Genomic DNA, 18,705 nt, shown 5'->3' with positions numbered 1-18,705 from the left:
ACAGCTCCATCCAGCCTGACCTTGAATGCTTCCAGGGAAGGGGCATCCACAGCTGCTCCAGGCAATCTGTTCTAGCATCTCATCAGTTCTCAGTAAAGAATTTTATCCTAATATCTAGTCCAAATATACCTAATTTCAGTTTAAAGCCATTTCTCCTCATCCCGTTGATGCACGACCGTATAGAAAGTCCCTTCCCAGCTTTCCTGTAGGCCTCCTTCAAGTACTGAAAGACTGACCCTAGAGCCTTCCCTTCTCCAGGCTGAACAGCCCCAGCTCTCTCAGCCAGTCCCCATGAAGGTGCTCCAGCCCTCTGATCATCTTCATGGCCCTCCTCTGGACCCACACCAACAGCTCCATGTCCTTTGTGTATTGTGGGCCACAGAACTGGACTTCAGGTGGGATCTCACAAGAGCAAAGCAGAGGGGCAGAATCACCTCCCTTGACCTGCTTGTCGGTCATGCTTTTCTTGATGCTGTCCAGGATAAGGTTGGCCTTCTGGGCTGCAAGTGCACATTGCTGGCTTGAGTCAAGTCTCTCACCAACCACCAAGTCCTTCTCCTTGGGACTGCTCTCAAGCCATTCTCTGCCCAGTCTGTATTTGTGCTTGGGATTGCCATGGCCCAGGTTCAGGATCTTGCACTTGGCAAGGAAATAGAAACGTATTTTACAGTAAAGTGAAGAATATGTAAATACTCACCAATTTCACCCTGTAGATCTTCCCCCAACTGGAGTGTGTTTGACCCTTCTAATTTGCATTTAATGTGTTTGGGTTCATCAGGAAGTGGCCTAAGTTAGCACAAGAAAATGTATTTATAATCATTTTCATCAAGCTAATCACACTAGAACACAGAACAAAGAATGCAGCAGTAACCATCCACTTGTGATTGGAGGGCTTTTTTTGGTTTTGTTTAAATTTACCCTTCCATGTATTAGAGCACCATATCTGATGGGCATAAAGCTTACATAGCAGCTTTTACCTCAAGTTTATCAGGTGCAGGCTACAAAAGACTCCTAACAGAACAAAAGACAGCATATTATTTGTAATAGCTTGCCTACCAGCATTTTACCACAAGTAAGATTTTACCACAAGTAATGCATATCCCCAAAGTAACATACAATTGTCTATATATTAACATTCATATGTATATATATATATGTATATATATATATGAATGTTAATACACATTATTACATACACATACATGTATATGTATGTGCATGTAATACACATATACATTATATACATGTACTTGCAAAGGTATCAAAGTCTTGCTATGAAAACACATGCAGAATTTCTTCAGGATTTGATTACAGCTAACATAGTTTTAAATTTTTTAGCCAGAGCACATTATAAAATAGTCTCTTCAAAATACTTTCTGGGGTGCTTTTTGAACAGTCCTAGCCTTTTTGTTAGTTTATTTAATGAAGGTTAACAGAAGTTATGAGCTGGCTCCCTCAGAACTAGAGTCATCCAACAACTAAATTATGTGAGAATTAACTTATTCAAACAATAACATAATGTTTTTTACAAAATTTGAGACATTTAAAAATCATACTAGAATTACCCCCCGTTAATTTGTACAACTACAAGAAAATAAGCCCTGACGAAGAGTTCCCTAATCTGAGACTGCCTTCCCCCAACAAGGAAAAACGTATAAGAAAATTAAACAATCCACTGCTCTACTTCCTTGCAAGACAAGTATCAATTCAGACTGCTTTTCTGTTCTTCATATAAGAAAGCAAGAAGTATAACTTTAAAGAAACTTTATCTGCATCTAACAGTGAAGCATCAAAGACATCAGTTTACAAGCTTTAAGCTCTGAATTCTTAAAAAATCAGATCCATCTCAACAAACTATACAGTAAGCAAAGCTAGCTGTTGAGACTCAATAAGTGATAAACAGGTGATTTTAAAGTTTGACTTATAGTTTGTCACTTTTGACCAAGACACCAGATACAGGTATCTACTGCTAGGCTAGATAAATCTTTGGATACAAAACAGCAATGGTAACAATGCACTCTACAGTGATTTAGTTAACAGCAACATGACTCTGAAAAAATCCTATAAGCTAGCACTTGATTGTTGGTGTCTTCAAAAACTTTTATCTCCTTCAGTATAAATACAAATACTTTAAAAAGTGATCAGGACTGGCATAAACAGATTGCAGTGGAAACCTTCACATAGTTCTCATTGTTCAAATGTTCTCATTTGTGAACATTTTTGCTTTAACACTCTCTTGATACCAGATTTCATTACTTCAGCTTCCACAGAAAGATTTTTATATCCAATAGAACAGATCTATAACCCGTTCCTGACATAATAATTCACAAAATGCATTTTGACATACAAACCTGATTGTAAACGCACTCTCCAAAGACACATGGCCATCAAGGTAACTTATTAGACAGTACCGTACATCTTTCACTGATGTTGGTACTTTCACATCAGGTAACAATCCCTGCATCAACTGTTCTCTGTTAATTTTGGGTGTCCAGTTAACCTAAAATTATAATTGTTTAAATGAATCAGAAATTAAATTATTAATGACCAGCAAATTATTACAACTGAAGTCATTCTAAACACGCTGAAGTAAAATAGAGGTAATGCCTTTTAAAAGATAAGCCAGAGCTCTCTGGCCAAAGATGCAAATTACTCTCAATATAAAATAAGCTTCTCTCACTGCACCTTCCTGAGTTAAGAAAGATCTGACTCAGAAAAACCTTACCAAAAAGTCACATACATGGTGAAGCTCTATCTTTATATTAGGGTCCATGTACATACACAGACAGACAAACAAAATCTTCATGAAAAGAGTGTCTATTCAATATTCCTAAAGCTGGGAAAAGCTCAGATCTTAAAGTTAGAATTTTATTACTGACTTACTTTCTTTCCAGACTGAGAGCTGGAAACCACCTTTTTTCATAATGCTATCCTAAGCATTATTCTGCACTACATTAAATGTCTTGATCTCGCTAACAACACAATATTAATAAAATCATTTTTTCATGAATTCGTTAAGCAGATATTAAAGTTCCCAATAATACAGTCTTGAGGAATATTATTTGGAATGATACTCTGATGCCCATGGATTTTAGAGAAGCACTAGATAATTCCCGCGTTATATACTGTTTCTTCAAAAATACCTGCCTTAATTTTTTCTGCCATAGCTGAAGTTATATGTATCTCCCTTTCTCCTTCATCATACATCTGAAATATAAGGTTGTGCATAATATCTCCAGCAACCCAGTTGATTTCATCCTGATGTTTAATTTGAATAGCTTTTTGTCCATTCATACTTAAGACCTGCAGTCTTGCAACGTGACTGCTTGGAAGAAGTTTAATCATCTTTTCCACTGGTGGCACATCTTTACAACTCTAAACATGGGATGGAAGGGAAAAAGAGACAAATGTCATGAAGATATCAAATACATATAAATTAATAAATATTTCCTTCATAATAAATCTATGGCATTACTCTAGATTATTAAGCGAGAACAGTTGTCCAAATACAAAGTTAGCTTAACTTGTCAAAAGGGAATAAAAAGAATATGCCAGAACTGGAACTGATGCTGCTTAGAAAATGCTTTACATATATTACAGCATTTTTTGAACAATTTACAAAATATTTATTTAAGACTAATCCAAAAAAACATGCCATGTACATTATCTTACCACATTACTATTTGTTTACACCATTTTCAAGGTAAAATGCTGAAAGTCTTATTTTCTTCTGCTGTGTGGCTCTCCTGATTACCAGAGAGCTGGGATAATCAATAACATAAAAAAAACCAAAAAACAAAAAACAAACAACATCTAGACCAACAAGCTTAAAGACTGAAATATTCATTTCTAACCTTCAGAAAAAATATATGCAATATCATTTTCTCTAAGGCTTGGGAAACATTTTATTGTGCTTCTTCTGGCTCTAAATGTTCATGCAACAAAGGTAATTTCACAGAAGGAATCAGCGATTAAACTCCCAGAAATAATGCTTAGTTCTGAAATAATTCTGAAATACTAAGTGTGAGAGATGAAGAAAAATGGAATTGCTTTGCCTTTTTATGGCTTACTAGAGATGAAAAAGGACAGATATGATTCTCAGACTTACGGAATTAAAATAGTGGCTTTTAGAAGCTAAGTTAGTTTATAAAACTCTGGTTTAAAAGCAAGACAATATAGTAAATACTTTCCAGTCCTTTGCTCATCCAAATGTCCTGATCAATACTTACAGGTATTTCAATCCTTGCTTTGAGCATCTGATCTTTCTTTATATTCAGTACGTGTATGACTGGGCCAGTTAAAATGTTTGTTCCTGCATTACTGCAGTCCACAGAATACACAGGTAGGTTTGAAGCACCTAAAAACTATTTAAAACATACAATCAAAATTCAGGTTCCTTTTGCAGAACTAGAAGAACTATTCCAGAAAATGATTGTTTGTGCAACTCCAGAGCTACATATGATTATTTGCAGATTTTTTTTTTTTTTTTAGTTTTCATCAAATCACAAAAAGTAATGAAAAAGAGAAAGTGGTTTTTTTTTTTTTTTTCCCATGTGATAAGAGGTGTATGAGAGAAAGGAACAAAAGAAAAAATTACTATCTATACCATTCCTTTATACTTTATACAAATACACACTAGCCTCTTTATCCATTCAGGCAAAACGTTCCATTTAGTTAATAAAGTTGATAAGTTTTCTAAAAAGAAAAAACACAAACCACCCAAGTGTTAGATGTGATACTTAAAAGTCTGTTTGATCTGTCACCACACTACTGCAGACCCACTTTAAAGGAACAGCACGTATGCTTATAAAGTAGAAAAGGAAAGAAGACTGTACTCTGTGAAAACCATTTTTATGGTTTATCTGTCCATGCTGGACGACTGATTTCACTGTAATTAAAAAAGTTACTTTCCTGAGCTAAAAATCAAACAAACAATAAAAACTCTTCTGTCCCAAACACTTAGATCTATAAAAGCACAGTAACATGCACATTTCCTTACTAGTTTAAATGCTTACAATTATTATGTTATCACTATTCCTTAGGCAGCAGATTTGCATTAATAGCAAACTTGCATTTTCATATTTAAGCAAATTAGAAGTATGTTGTCTGAAGTTCTTTTTTCCTCCCAAAATGTATTTGAGCATTATATATGGAAAACATGATCTAAAGCATCTTAAAATCATAGTTATATATCATCACATCATTTTTCTCTTCCATTTTTATGTCCAGGTTCCTATAATCTTGAAACTTGCTGAATGAATCAAAATGGACGATGCAAGGAAGCCACAGGTGGGGCCATAAGGCTATAGACATTCCAAAAGCACTATTCAAGATGTTAATTCTGTCCATATGTCAAAGTAGGTTCCTTTCCTAGTCCTTTTAAAGTATCAAATCCTTATGAAATACTATAAAATACAATTTACCTTGCAATGAACTATCAGTTTGGGCTGTGCTGTTATATTGCCTGATTCATCCAACACTTCAACCTGAAAGGGGAAGGCTGTACCATTTTCAATCTTAAGAATTTCTGAATCTGGTTTTACTTTCAATTGATACGGAGGGCCTGTAAAAAGAACAATTGTAGAACAGTGGTTACACTTTAGATAACCCACTAAACTCAGTTTTTGCTATCTTGAAAAGCATTTTAAAGCCAAGATACCAAAAGATACCAAGATATCTATGATAACAAGCCAAAAAGCTTCTTGATGCTGTCTGTCCGTTAATACGTATCACCTGCCACTCTTTGGGAAAAGATGAGCTTCAACACATGCAAGGTGTAAAGACAGTGCAGTGCTGTCTACATACTATACCAAACGGCATTCTTAAAAAGAACTTGAAACTTTCTCCTGACGTGAAAAACAAAGATATTCATGTTGAGCTACATGAACAATCATAACACGCAGCAGTTTCGTTACGAAAGCCATCAGAGCTACAACTTACATGTAAAGAAAAGCATAGCAGATTTTTATGGCATTATTTCAATAGTAAAGTGAAGCTATTAAAAGAGATCTATCCCATGAACACACAATTAGTCTTATCAATTTTAAAATAAGAGAAAGAGGTCATAGATTTTTGTATGTCTAGACTGACAAAAGCAGAAGCTTCTCATAAGGAACGAAGGTGCCTTCAGCCTAACGTAAACAATTAAGCAATACAATCTATCTCAAGCCAGTTTGCTCCAAGTGACTGTTTCTACATGAAGCCTTAACGGCCCAAGTAATAATGAATAATGGAACAAACTGTGCCTTGTTGGTCTAACAAAGCTTGAAATACACATATTCTCAACAAAATAAGAAAGGTAATAAGAAAAATAAAAAATAAGAAATAAATAGAAAGGTCAAAAATGAACCTTCAAACTACTGTATATGAATTAAAAAGCAAAAACTAACAGTAAAAAAAAAAAAATCAACAGCCACAAAAGCAGGTTAAAACGGATAACTGTAATGACGTACAGAAATCTTCAGTATCAAAGCCATCCACAGAACAATAAATCTGGTAAGGGTCGTGGAGCTACATAGCTCAATATTCCTCTCCTGTGTTACCACAAAGTCAATGTGTAACATGAAAGATCACGAACTAAATCCCAACTGCAAAAGCATCCCCTTCCTTTGTTGGGGTAAGAAACTGCAGGAGAATTTACTAATTCACAACATGACTTCTACAGTGACAGCAGGTTAGTGCAAGTTAGCACAATTTAACACGCTTGTGAACTTGTGAACGATGAAGAAGATTGAGAAGAAAAAAATATAATTTTATTCATTCAGAGGGGCTATGTTATAAAAACATACTAAAAAAGTTAATCTCAAGCAGGTAAATTTCAGCTACCAGAACAATGGACAAAACTGGGCTGCCAAGATTAACATGCTCTTAGCTTTATTTAATTTCAGCAATCACTTCAATGAGTCAAAATATTCTCATTGAATGCCTTATTAAATACTTAACTCCTTGTGAGAAGAAACATTTTATTAATAGTTTCAGAACAAAGTTCAACACAAATTCACCAAGTAGGTAAAGGATTCTTACCAGGCTGCAATCTTATTTTAAAAATTTGTGTGTCTTCTTTCAATCCAGGAAGAGTAACCTTCAGATTAAAGTTCTAATGAAAAGAATATTTTTAGTATTAACCATAAACAAAATCAGATCATAAACTATTTCATAAAATGATGTTAATCCATATAAACATTAATTTCAGAGATCTACACAAATTTTTTTGCACTGTTACACAAATCAAGACTTATCCACTGCACTAGAATCTGTTTTGTCACATTATTACTCCCAGAGATGTGAAATCCAGGATTTGCAAGATAAACTACAAGATTCTGAAGCTACCATACGTTGTGGTTTTTGTTGTTGTAGACAAAAGCATTTTGTCTACATACCACGTTGTGGTAGATAAAAGCATTAAAAAAAAAAAAAAAAAAAAAAAAAAAAGTAGGCTTAAAGAACAGGTCTGCAAGCTCTGCGTTCACTATTCTTTAGCTGATTGCCAGTAGAAAGGCACCACTTTTGGAATCCATCTCACATTTGAATAAGACCATTAGAAATACAACTCCTGCTGCAGAATTCCATCCCTAAAATTCATATTCACAAGACAGCTAGAAAATGAAATGGTCTGCTCAACAGTCTTGAAAGCACTCATTTAAAACTGGTTGCACTGCAAATACAAGATTTTCATGTATTATAAATTTGAGAACATTTTGTTGCAACTCTTGAAGCACCATTCTTTCAAGTTCAGAAACACTGTTGCTGTTCGGTTTCAGTTTCATAAACCTGGTCTATGTCTGTCATATGCCTAGTAACAATTTGTAACATTAACAGCCTGTTGCTCGAAAGAAAGTGATTGGGCAATTTTTTTTGGCCTGCCAAGGAAGAGAAGCAAAAGGAGGCCTAGGCCAATTCCTTGCAGCAATATTTTAAATCAATTTCAGTATAAGTTTGAACTAAGACAGTTGAATTAGTATTTTGAGTACACTCTACCACAAATGCAGTGTGATTGCCCACCCCTAAGGCAGTGCCATCAGTAGAGCAAAGCTGTGGGTACAGCCATAAGAAATCATGAGAAAATATCCAAAGAAAGAGCAGTTGCAACTGGTTTCTTAAAAACAATACTTCAAGTTTGAATTCATTAGCATACCTTGCCCTGGCAACTATTTACACAGCCTTTAGCAGTGACACCCTTAATGATGCAATTTGCTCCTGCAGTTAACTCTTCATATTGCAAAGTCAATCCACTAAAAAAAGAAACAACAATAACGACAAAAAGAAACAAAAAACAAAACAAAACAAAAAAACAAACAGAAAAAAGCAGAACCAATTTAAAAAATGAATAGAGTGTTTGAATTCTTCAATAAGATTTTCCACTAAGATATATACTAGATATTTGCAAATATCCTTATGGCAATAACAACAAAAATAACAGCCAACTAATGTTACAAGTATACATCACTCAGACAAAACATAAAAAATTGCTATAACGTTTACAAGAAGTACAACAAAAATATGAAACGCTCCCCACCCCTAAAAAAATTCCAAACCCAAACCATCAAAAAAGGATGATGAGATAATTGAATTACCTAGCTTCAAGAATTGGTTTTATCTCATTTGTCAACTGCGTTGCATGACCAAACTCATCCTGCAATTCCAAAGGAATATTAAAAGGTACTCCAACCCGAAAAGGAAGCTCCAAAAGACCCACTGAAAATTTCTCTGCTTTGCCCTCTAAGAGAAAATAACAATACATTTTTAGAAGTAATTACGTATGTTCATGGGCTTTTTCTTAATTAATGCTGCAGTTAAAACATGTGGTTTTCAGCCGCAAAGTAAATAAGCTATTTAGAAATATTGTTGTAAATAAAATCATGGTTTATAATTTTCCTTTAGTTGTAAAACTCATTTATGCAAAAAAAAATTTTGTCCTACAGCTACACCAAATTTGAGAGATGAAGATGAGTCAGCATTATTTGAAAAAGAATCCTGAGCACCTTTTCTGCGAAATATGGCACTGTGATATTGTCTATGATTAAGCACTCCAAGACCAAACATGCACATTTAATAGTTGCATTTTGAAGTTTCTGACACCATTTGCACTGAGCAGTACAAAAAGGAGCCCAGGAATCAGGAATGTTTTGTGGAATCAAACTTTCTTGGCTTCTGAAAAAAGAAGCAATACAGTGCAGTGCTAGATTGTTGATTAATATCCTGTCAAATATATAACTATCACTACCTACAGATTAAGTTATCAGCAAATGTATTTCGCATCAGATAAGAGAAAAATCACAAGGGAAGGGAAAACACGTATTGGCCAAAGCTACTTGAACAGTAACAATAACTAAGAGACTTCAATATTTCAATATTATTTAGAATTTCAATAAAATTTAGAACCATATGATAAAACCATAAAATGCTTTGACAGAAAAACAGTAAAAGAACTTCTGTATTGTCAGTGTGATTAATTAGCAAAAGAACATGTGCTGAATTAAGAAAGCAAAACCTACAGATTAACTTAAGTAGTTCAGTTTTAAGAGTATTTTTGACTACTTTTAGCTTTTAAGCCTAGCAGGAAGAAATGTAATCAATGAAAAACACCTTACTGTTAAATAAAATACTTTCAAAGAGCTGGTGATTTCTATTCACATTTTAATTCTTCTGGTCTGAATTTTCAGAAGCTACACACACATAAGGTTACATAAAAATTAGTTTTTCAAATAAGTATTTGGAGAATTTATGGTTGCTTTGAAACAACAGAAAACAAGGCCAAAAATAATGACTTCAAATAGTCGTTTGTCAAGATAGAAGATATGAAAAAGTTCAAGTAATCTCAATAACAAGTTAAAAAACTAAATTCAGATAGCCAATACTTGCTTTTTATATCTCTTATATAAGAAGTACCAACTTATTAAGTTTTCAGATTTTGAGAGTTTATATTTGTTTCCAATGAGATCTGTTCATTTAATTTTTTTTATGACTGAAGTTACCATTAACCACAGGCTGCTGTGCTGTGGGAAGCCACAATACCATCGAAAAATATTTTTTAAAATAAGAATGTAGTTCTGCAACTTTTACTATTTGCTTTTTGTTTTAATAAATAGTGATAAATAATTCTGTATTCATTTAGAGAAAGTTTTTCCTTTTTCTTGGCACCTCAGGATGCTGATTTCCCAGAAAGCATTTGGGGATTTGTCCACTAGTGTACTCCATAGGAGCTTACACGCATATGAGGGAGGTCACAGCCTGCTTAAGCTCCATTTTGCAGACCTTGTGATGCCTTTTTTGTCATATTGTTCCAGGCCCTTTGCTTGTCAATCCTGTTTAACAGCTCCTCACAGGGATACTGTTAACTCTCTCCCCCCCCCAGCTCTTTCCTAAGTTTAAATTCACATTGGTTTTTACCACCTCAGAAAAAGGAAACAAAATTGCTGCACGGCAAAAGAATTGAGGAAAATTTTTCCTTGCAAATTGGAGAGCCCAAGCCAAGGGAAGATCTGTCTTTTTCATGTATGTATATTGCTGATGTTTTGATTACATTTGTATGTAAGCACTGTGTGTTTATATACACATATACACACACACACATATATATATACAAAACAGAATAGGTCTTCATGATAGGATTAAACGGGATGAACAATACAGAGTTAATGATTTTTTGCAAGTTAAATTTAATTTAGCAAGAAAATAACAGAAGATACTACTTAAGACGAATTAAAGGAATCAAAAGTACAGAAAATTGCTTTAAATCCTATGAAATGTTAGTTAGAGGTAGTATACTCCTTTATGATTTTCTTTCTTTATTTATTTATTTAAATTTCTGGAGAGAAGTTAGAACCTTAAAGCATTTATCTCTCTCGACTAAAACATAAATAACTTGGATACATAAAATACTAAACAAACACAAAAAGTAAAAGAAAACTGGCATGGCTGAAATTTCTTACCTACAATAGTAAATTTAAATGTTTTAGATGGCAGAGGCCTTCCTGCATAAGTGTCTGCATTACTTTCGTTTAAGACTACCTGCAGCTTCAAAGTATAGTTCCCAAGTTTCTGAAGATTCTCTAAAAGAAAATCAAAATAAGTTTATAAAGGAAAAAAAGGAGAATTATAAATAAGCTGAAAACATTGCAACTATTAACTCACCCATTTTTTTAAACCAGTATGGCCATTTTCCTCCATGCTGACTTATATGAGAAATTATTTCTTTATTCCCAGCAGGTGCTGAAAAATAAACACTTAGCTACACATATTTGCAGATTACATATAATTCTCCATCACATAAAAACATGTCACTATTAAATCTAAGAAACATAAATTCAGCTTCACAATAAATCACATTAATCACATCTTAAAAAAAAAAAAAATTAGAAAATCTAATTCCACATCTAATCCTATTTTAATTTGAAACTTGAGACACATTAAATGGAAGTAACAGGTTTGTAAACTTGCATTTTATTAACTCTCTTGTTACGCACTCCCTGTTAAGTACTTAAAGGCTGTGCCATCCATCCATACTAAAACTGATCAACTTTACAAATGATTAAGTACCTCAAATGGTAGTAATGCTGAAAATAAGTTGACTGGAAGTATATTTGAGGAAGATAAAAACATTTGTTTTTTTGCACCAAATTATTTTATCTTCTTTATAGACATATCTGCAGCATGAATGCACAGCCAAGAATTAAAATAATGAAACTCAGAGGCAAAACTTAACAACTGGTGCTGGAGCCTCAAAGATATGCAGGAGTAACGTTAAAAACTTCTCAAGAAGCAATAATGTATTTGCTTTTCAAATATAATTTAGAATAAATATAGAAGGCAACTACAACAAGACTATACAGAATAAAAAGAAATGTAGCTAAAAGGTATATTCGATTCTGTAGGTAAGTGCAAATAACTGTTTCACATCCTGTTCTTCTATCAGTTTGTATACATAAAACAAAGCAACAGCTACCTGCTCTCTTAGATGTCTTTCTTTGAATGTGTAATTCTGGAAGATTAGGTTTTTAGAAAAAGCTCTGATTTTTTTTTTTTTCAGTAAGAGAATTTAGAGGGGTTTTTTTTACATATATTTAAGATTTGTAACAATATTTGTACAGATTTTCAACTGTGGCAGTCATTAACACTGAAAAAAGAGAATTTCTCAAGTGCAGATTTCATAGTGCAGTGTCAGCTGCCATCAAGCTAAACAAAGTGTTTATGCATTATGCAAGATGCACACTTTGAAGATGCTCACCTTTCTTCTTGTACTGTCCCACTGTAGATCCATAATCCAAGGGGCAAATTTACATACAGGGTAAATTTCTTCACTTCTACTGTGAAGAAGTATAATATTCTGTGCATACCGATGCACAAAAGATGACAACAAAAATGATGGGTTCTTGAAAGAGAGCTAGTGAGAAGACCTGAGCTTTTAAGGCAGGAGTGCTATATTCTGATTTGCTCTGAAAGAGGAAACAACTCTAAGTTTTTTATACTTCAAATTTGCAAGTGACGTTCAAGTTAACATTGTTATGCACTAAACAAGCCTGGTCTCTACTTCTATGCAACACTCAGACATTAAATATCTGGCTTTGAGGCAATGGTCATTTTGTGCCACGTGGCTTTGGATTGCTACATGAATCTCTGATGGGATACCGTCCTTCAAATTAAAAGCTGTGTTTGTCTACCAAACTCCAACATGTATTATATGTATATACACAAGCAAATATACTTCATGCACTTTTAAACAATAAAGGCTAATTAAAATAGGCTCAAGTACTTACAATGTAAAATAACTTTGAGTTCAACAAGAAGTTTCTTTGAACCTCCATGGCTGGTACCTGGAAGCTTTTGCATTGCTTCTCCTTTTTTGTTCAGAATTTCTATTCTTAATGCCCCTATATTTAAAAGGAACAAATGAAGGATTTTTAAAGCATACTCCCCCTACAAGTGACTGGAATTTTCTGTAAGTTTGTTTTTAACACAAATTAAATGGATATTTTTAGTATTCAGAAAGGAAAACAACTATACCTATTGGTGTACCAGCCAACCTTGTTTCATTTGGCAATAACTCATCTCCTTCAGGCCAAGTTACTGACAATTTGTCTGGAAGTCTAGTGAAAGACAGAAAGAACAGAATGTATATGAAGCTCTGTTTTGGGGAAAAAAAAGTTTGATAGTGTCCTTTCACTTGGAGTAAATCTAACTATTTTTGTGATGCTTAAAAAATACTAAAACTCTTAGTATGAACTGCACAAGCAAGTCAACACAGTTCAAAGCTTACCTTGCCATTTCATCCTCTATATATTTTTTAACAGCTTTGTCAGACACTGTTCTGTCTAGTTTTGAGATTGGAACAGTTTTCATTTCAGCATACAACGCCTGAGGTTCCTGGAAAAAAAATTACATCCAGTTAAAAACAGATTGTAATACGTTAGAGAGAAAAATTTCTCTATCAAGGGACCAGAGAGATAAATATAAACATAATACAAAACACTATCAAATACTTCTTGATGACTCCACTGACCACTGTGCTAAAATTCAGAATTTTCAAAAGTTTTTGGAAAAAAAACAAACAAACAAAAAACAAATCTTAAAAGGAAGTCTGATCTACGATTAAGACTACAAACTCCGTAAGTATACCAGACATGAGAATCCTTTACACAGCTGTCTTACCAAAGCAATCTGAACCTCTCCACCAGTGGCAAATATATCCCCATCATGGTCTCCATACAAAAAAAATTTCTCAATACTTCCATAGAATATTGGAAGAGTCTTAATGGTTTTCACCTGCAAAGAGAAGATAACAACTACATTCAATACATTTATTCTGCATCAAGAGTATTGTATCTGCCTTCTATAGGGTTCAAACAACCAAAAAAAAATTACATGAGTGAGCAAATAACTTACCAGCTGCCCAGTTTTGAATGTTTTCCCATCCCACTCTATTGAGGAATACATGGCCCAAGGGCTCTGCATTCTTTTGGATGGCAAATCAGTACGTGTAGTTATTCCTTTAAAGACTGTGAATTTTATCTGTTTGTCATATTTCTCATGACAATCTTTGAGCCACAAAGCAAATTCTCTATCAATTTTCATTCGTTGCTCCTATAAACAGATTACAAAAGAAATACATGTAATTAATATATTCTTGCATTTAAATCTGACAAACTCCAAAGTATGAATAATTTGAGGAATACAGTGATACTGTACTCAAAAAACTAGATTCTACTCAAAAAACTAGATTCTTCAGCCTGTTAATGCTACAATACTTCTGGGCAGCTATGCTTTTATCACTTCTATGACAGAGAAGGTGTTTCCTTAGTGCTTATATACCTTCTATGACAGTCTTCCCACAAAAACTTATAGTAACTAAATAACATCGTTGATAAAGAAACAAAAGACTAAATTTTATGTTTTCAAATTTAAAGAGTCAGCTTCGCCACACTGTAACTGAGAAAAGCATCTGCCACAAAGTTCTGCAGGGGTGTCTACGGCTAAAGTTCTTTAGAAACAGAAAAATAATCAGTGACATAAACAAGTGACAATACAGACTGTCACAATATAGATTGTGACAAGCAATAATATAGATTCAAATAATCACCTGTCCATTGAAAATTCTTGTAAACAGTGTATTCTTGTCTTTTAACTTCAGCTCTAGATCCATGAAAGTGAGTTTGTTTGTGCTGACTTGAAACTTATCATTGGTAAACAATGTACCAGAAATCCTGTTGTAGCATTCAATTGGTGCCAATCCTCTCTTCTTCGGAGGAGCACACCAGTCAAAACTTAAAAAGAAAAAAAGACGGACATTAAAATCCTTTTCTATGCAAATAAAGGTGTTTACATTCTCGAAAAAGATTAGTCTACACTGAAGAAACTGACTGCCACTTACTCTTCCACAGTCGTGTAAGGAATTAATCTTCCATTCCAAAAACATTCGAAAATAGGCCTTTTTCCTCTGGCACCCTTTTCTATTATTAGGCAGTCATCGTCATCATCATCATCATCATTTAATCCTTGATTTAGAAGAGTACACATGAATAACATCCTTAGAAAACCATTATAATATCAAACAACACAGCAGTTAAGGATTATCTACACTTTTTACATTAGACACAGAGCAGTGTATGATACCAAGTTGGATGCCAGATTTTTCTTTAAGAAATACCAAATAGAAAGTGTAAGGAAAATTTTAAAGAGGGGATGGGTAGTTCAAAATTTCAAGTATAATTTGAATAAATAATACTTTACCACCACTTACTGTAAAGTCTTGTTTTTCTAGTATTGTAAAATCTCATCACTATTAAACTCGTAATTTATTTTGTTAAAATAATTTCACATGGTGGTGATTTTTTTTTTTTTTTCAACACTTAGTATCTGAAATCAAGACTGGATAAAACAAATCTTATATTTAGGACTTATTTTATATGTTGTTCACTGCAGTATTCTGGTACTAATGTGTCCTGAATCGGCGTGCTCATAGCAAAGATCTAATAGTTAGGAAAGTGGAAATGTTTCAATCAGATTTCATTTTCTGTTTGTAATTTAACAGCAGAGGGAGCTACGTGAAAGATGAATATTTACATGTACAAGTTACCACAACAGCCAACGATGGCAGGTACAGTTTTCTGTTCTATCACAGAATTGATGCTTCAATTTAAATGTTTGTTTCATTAAAACACCCAGAGTAGTAGGATTGTCTGCAGTAGATAACCTTGTCATCAGTAAGCATTATACTCACTTGGAAAACATGGATCATCAGGGAATGTTTCTTTATCATACAGGAAAGGATGGTATCGGATTATTCCTTCCACTATACCATCTCCATCAACAAGTGCTTTAAACTCGAAACTATCTGCTGCAGTATTTATATACAGTGTCTGCATATCATCTTTTATCTCTCTAAGATTGATAATTTTTGGTACTTTTCCTTTTTCAAACATAGAAATCTAGAAAAAAAAAACACAAAGCAAGTAAATTTTCCTTAAACCAAACACCCACAGTAATCAGAATTTCTGACACTTGTGTTAACTACATTAGCAAAATAAATTAGTTAATGCACTGCAATGACAAATAAGCCTGTTTCAAAAGAATTATATTGCACGTGTATCTTGAAAGATTGCTATAGTTCAAAATAAAGAGAAACAGGCACAATATTTAACAAGTTGTCACAAAAGGAGAATTTTTAAAGATAGACATGAAATTTCTTACCTCAATGTCAATGTTGTTGAAAGGGCTTACACCTTTTGTCACAGCTTTAGTTTCATTTCCTTTTGGTCCATGAATATAATAGTGATAGATATGCCTGAAATACATTTTTAACGAAAATATATGTTACAAAAAAATTGAAATTAGAAAATTTGAACATTATAGATTAAAATATTCTGCTTCTTTTTATTATCTTATTATTGACTCTATTCAACTCAATGAACAAGTATACCTGGTACAGACTGAACGCATCAAGGAAAATAAATGCACCTGCAAGTGTTACATCTTGTTACATCTCCTTGCTTCTGACATCCACCCCACTAAATGCATCCCCAGAAGAGATCTCGGCTTTCAGACCAAAGCTCCTTGAACTCTCACTGCTCAGGACTTTAGAGCAGACTGGTGTGCCCACACTGCTCAGCAGTTTCTCTGCACCCCTTCCACAATTTAAAAGGTGCTCTCATGGCCTTGAAACATCACAGTTTTGCAGGTCAGATAGTAAAGTTATGAGATTAAGTTGCTATTCTGACTGCTATAAAGTTATTCACAACTAGACAACTAATACTTGCACTAATAATGTAATAATTGCACTGAACAGACTAATAATTAGATGGATAACTATTTAAAAACTATCAAGTCACACTGGTACTGATGTTTATACATATCTGTTTGGATTGACAACTTTCTCAGTTGTTTCAGAAAGAAACAGGTAAGACTAATTGGGGCATTGACAAAATTTCCATCAAGTCTTAACACAAAAAATGGAATGATTAAATACAAAAAGTAACTCATAATTCTCTGATTTGATTAGTAGCTTTATTTTAAATCAAACATAAAACACCAACTTACGCCAGCTGCCTTGTCCAAAGATGAAAGTAGTTTTTCAAGTATTGCATATGATCTGGTTGAACACCTGTAATGATAACTGCTGTGAAACTCTCTTTATCCCTCTCTTCTAATATTAGATTATGAAGAAATCTTTCATCATCATTTGTGATGTGAGTAGAGTCAGATGGCTACAAAAAAAAAAAAAAAAGAGTATAATAAGAAAAGAAATGTAAACTGAATTTCTGAACTCACATCTGAAAGGATTAAAGAAAACAGAACAGAAAGAGAATGCAGAACACACGATGCTAAGAATCACCAAGGATTAATGCTTAAAACAAAAGCTCCTAAGTTAAATTCAATGAACTCAGAATCCAACATCCTTGATCCGGTTCATTTTCAATGCACTCATCACAGTGTTTTAATTGTTCAGTTTACAAATGCATTCATGCTTAATGTAGCCTTCTGAGATGTGAATTCTCAATCAAATTCAAACGGAATAATCATGCACAAAATGTATTTTTAAAGCACATCATGACATTAAAAAAAAAAAAAAACTTAGTTTTTAAATGGATAGTCTCCTTCTTGAAACAGAACTTGAAGTGGAAGAAACACTCTGTGGCTATGAAATGTAAAGCACAGCATCAGTTCCAGCTGAAGTATCACAGACAAATGAAGTTCTGATTATCTTTCCCAGGATGGATGCACTTTACTCTACTCAGAGCACAGAAATGAAGAGGTTGATACAATGTTTCGTGCAGCACCAGGAGATAATCTTTCACATTTGCTTCATCCAGAAAAGAAGATACTTTGAATACAACTGGGATCTTTGTAGCGATTTCAAATGAAAACTGATAGTTTTTTCACACTGTAGTAAATGCAGCTTTGTATCTTATTTTCCAGGAAAGCAAGAGTAACAGTAACATGTCACTGAGCAGGTGGAAAGATACAACTCCGAGCTAACTGTAGGTAGCAAAATATGTTAGTCAAGGGTGCTCTGTTAAGGCTTACTTTCTCCATGGAACTAAAGAGATCTCCTTAACATACAGGATTATTTAAACAGCTTTCACCAAACTACCATGGCATATTCCCCTATGTTCATAAGACCACTTTCAGATAAAAAGACATATTTACTTGAAGGAAGAATAAGTAGTTAAGAAAGGTGCCTGGTACACATCAAAAAATGATCAGCTGGTGTTCCATCAATACTATCTCTCTTAAGAGTTGTACCTTTTTTTCTAGAATACCTTCAGCACGATATTAATTTCAACTCAATTTCTTTGCAAAAGTAACTTCCTTTAATAACACAACGCTTCAAATATGCAATTATTCTTTAAAGGCAGCAAATCCTTACAACTTCTTTTCCTCCTTCTCTTACTTTTTACTTAAGCTTTACTTCTTCATGTAGGCCATGAGGACTTTTCATTTCCATTTTCAACTAAATAGATAATTTCTTTTACAAAATTAGCAAAGATCTGTGACAGTGCTGGGTTTTGTTGGACTAGTTGGAGTTTTTCCCCCATATGCACAGTAGTTCTACTTATTTCTATACAACGTGAAGTATTAAGTAGTGTTTCCCTAATTTACTTTATAATAAATCAGAGAGCAGACATTTTTCTTTATGTTTCACACACACATGACAAAACAAACAAGCTTTTAGATATATTTAGATATTTCTGTAAGATGCGATGTCAAACC

The 18,705-nt window shown here is 33.7% G+C and overlaps 1 protein-coding gene across 2 annotated transcripts in view; it reads right to left on the bottom strand.

Annotated features, from left to right (window-relative positions):
• Window positions 1–18,705, bottom strand: part of SMCHD1 (structural maintenance of chromosomes flexible hinge domain containing 1) — a 77,765-nt gene that overhangs the window by 34,823 nt on the left and 24,237 nt on the right. For both annotated transcript variants that reach the window (XM_042837041.1, XM_042837032.1), the window contains exons 8-27: window positions 17,032–17,198; window positions 16,186–16,279; window positions 15,716–15,923; window positions 14,867–14,990; window positions 14,576–14,759; window positions 13,882–14,079; window positions 13,648–13,761; window positions 13,256–13,362; window positions 13,003–13,085; window positions 12,756–12,869; window positions 11,134–11,211; window positions 10,932–11,051; window positions 8,574–8,718; window positions 8,135–8,231; window positions 7,024–7,096; window positions 5,424–5,563; window positions 4,230–4,364; window positions 3,148–3,375; window positions 2,352–2,500; window positions 698–786 (exon numbers count right to left, since the gene is read on the bottom strand). In XM_042837041.1, the coding sequence (XP_042692975.1) occupies window positions 698–786; window positions 2,352–2,500; window positions 3,148–3,375; window positions 4,230–4,364; window positions 5,424–5,563; window positions 7,024–7,096; window positions 8,135–8,231; window positions 8,574–8,718; window positions 10,932–11,051; window positions 11,134–11,211; window positions 12,756–12,869; window positions 13,003–13,085; window positions 13,256–13,362; window positions 13,648–13,761; window positions 13,882–14,079; window positions 14,576–14,759; window positions 14,867–14,990; window positions 15,716–15,923; window positions 16,186–16,279; window positions 17,032–17,198 (2,647 nt within the window). The remainder of the gene's footprint in view (window positions 1–697; window positions 787–2,351; window positions 2,501–3,147; window positions 3,376–4,229; window positions 4,365–5,423; window positions 5,564–7,023; window positions 7,097–8,134; window positions 8,232–8,573; window positions 8,719–10,931; window positions 11,052–11,133; window positions 11,212–12,755; window positions 12,870–13,002; window positions 13,086–13,255; window positions 13,363–13,647; window positions 13,762–13,881; window positions 14,080–14,575; window positions 14,760–14,866; window positions 14,991–15,715; window positions 15,924–16,185; window positions 16,280–17,031; window positions 17,199–18,705) is intronic.

Source organism: Centrocercus urophasianus, unplaced genomic scaffold, assembly GCF_019232065.1.
Source record: "Centrocercus urophasianus isolate 14NV4802_14NV808 unplaced genomic scaffold, USGS_Curo_1.0 seq_11, whole genome shotgun sequence".
NCBI classification, from domain to species: domain Eukaryota; kingdom Metazoa; phylum Chordata; class Aves; order Galliformes; family Phasianidae; genus Centrocercus; species Centrocercus urophasianus.
The sequence above is the reverse complement of the archived record's forward strand: the minus strand, read 5'-3'. Positions and strand labels throughout refer to the sequence as shown.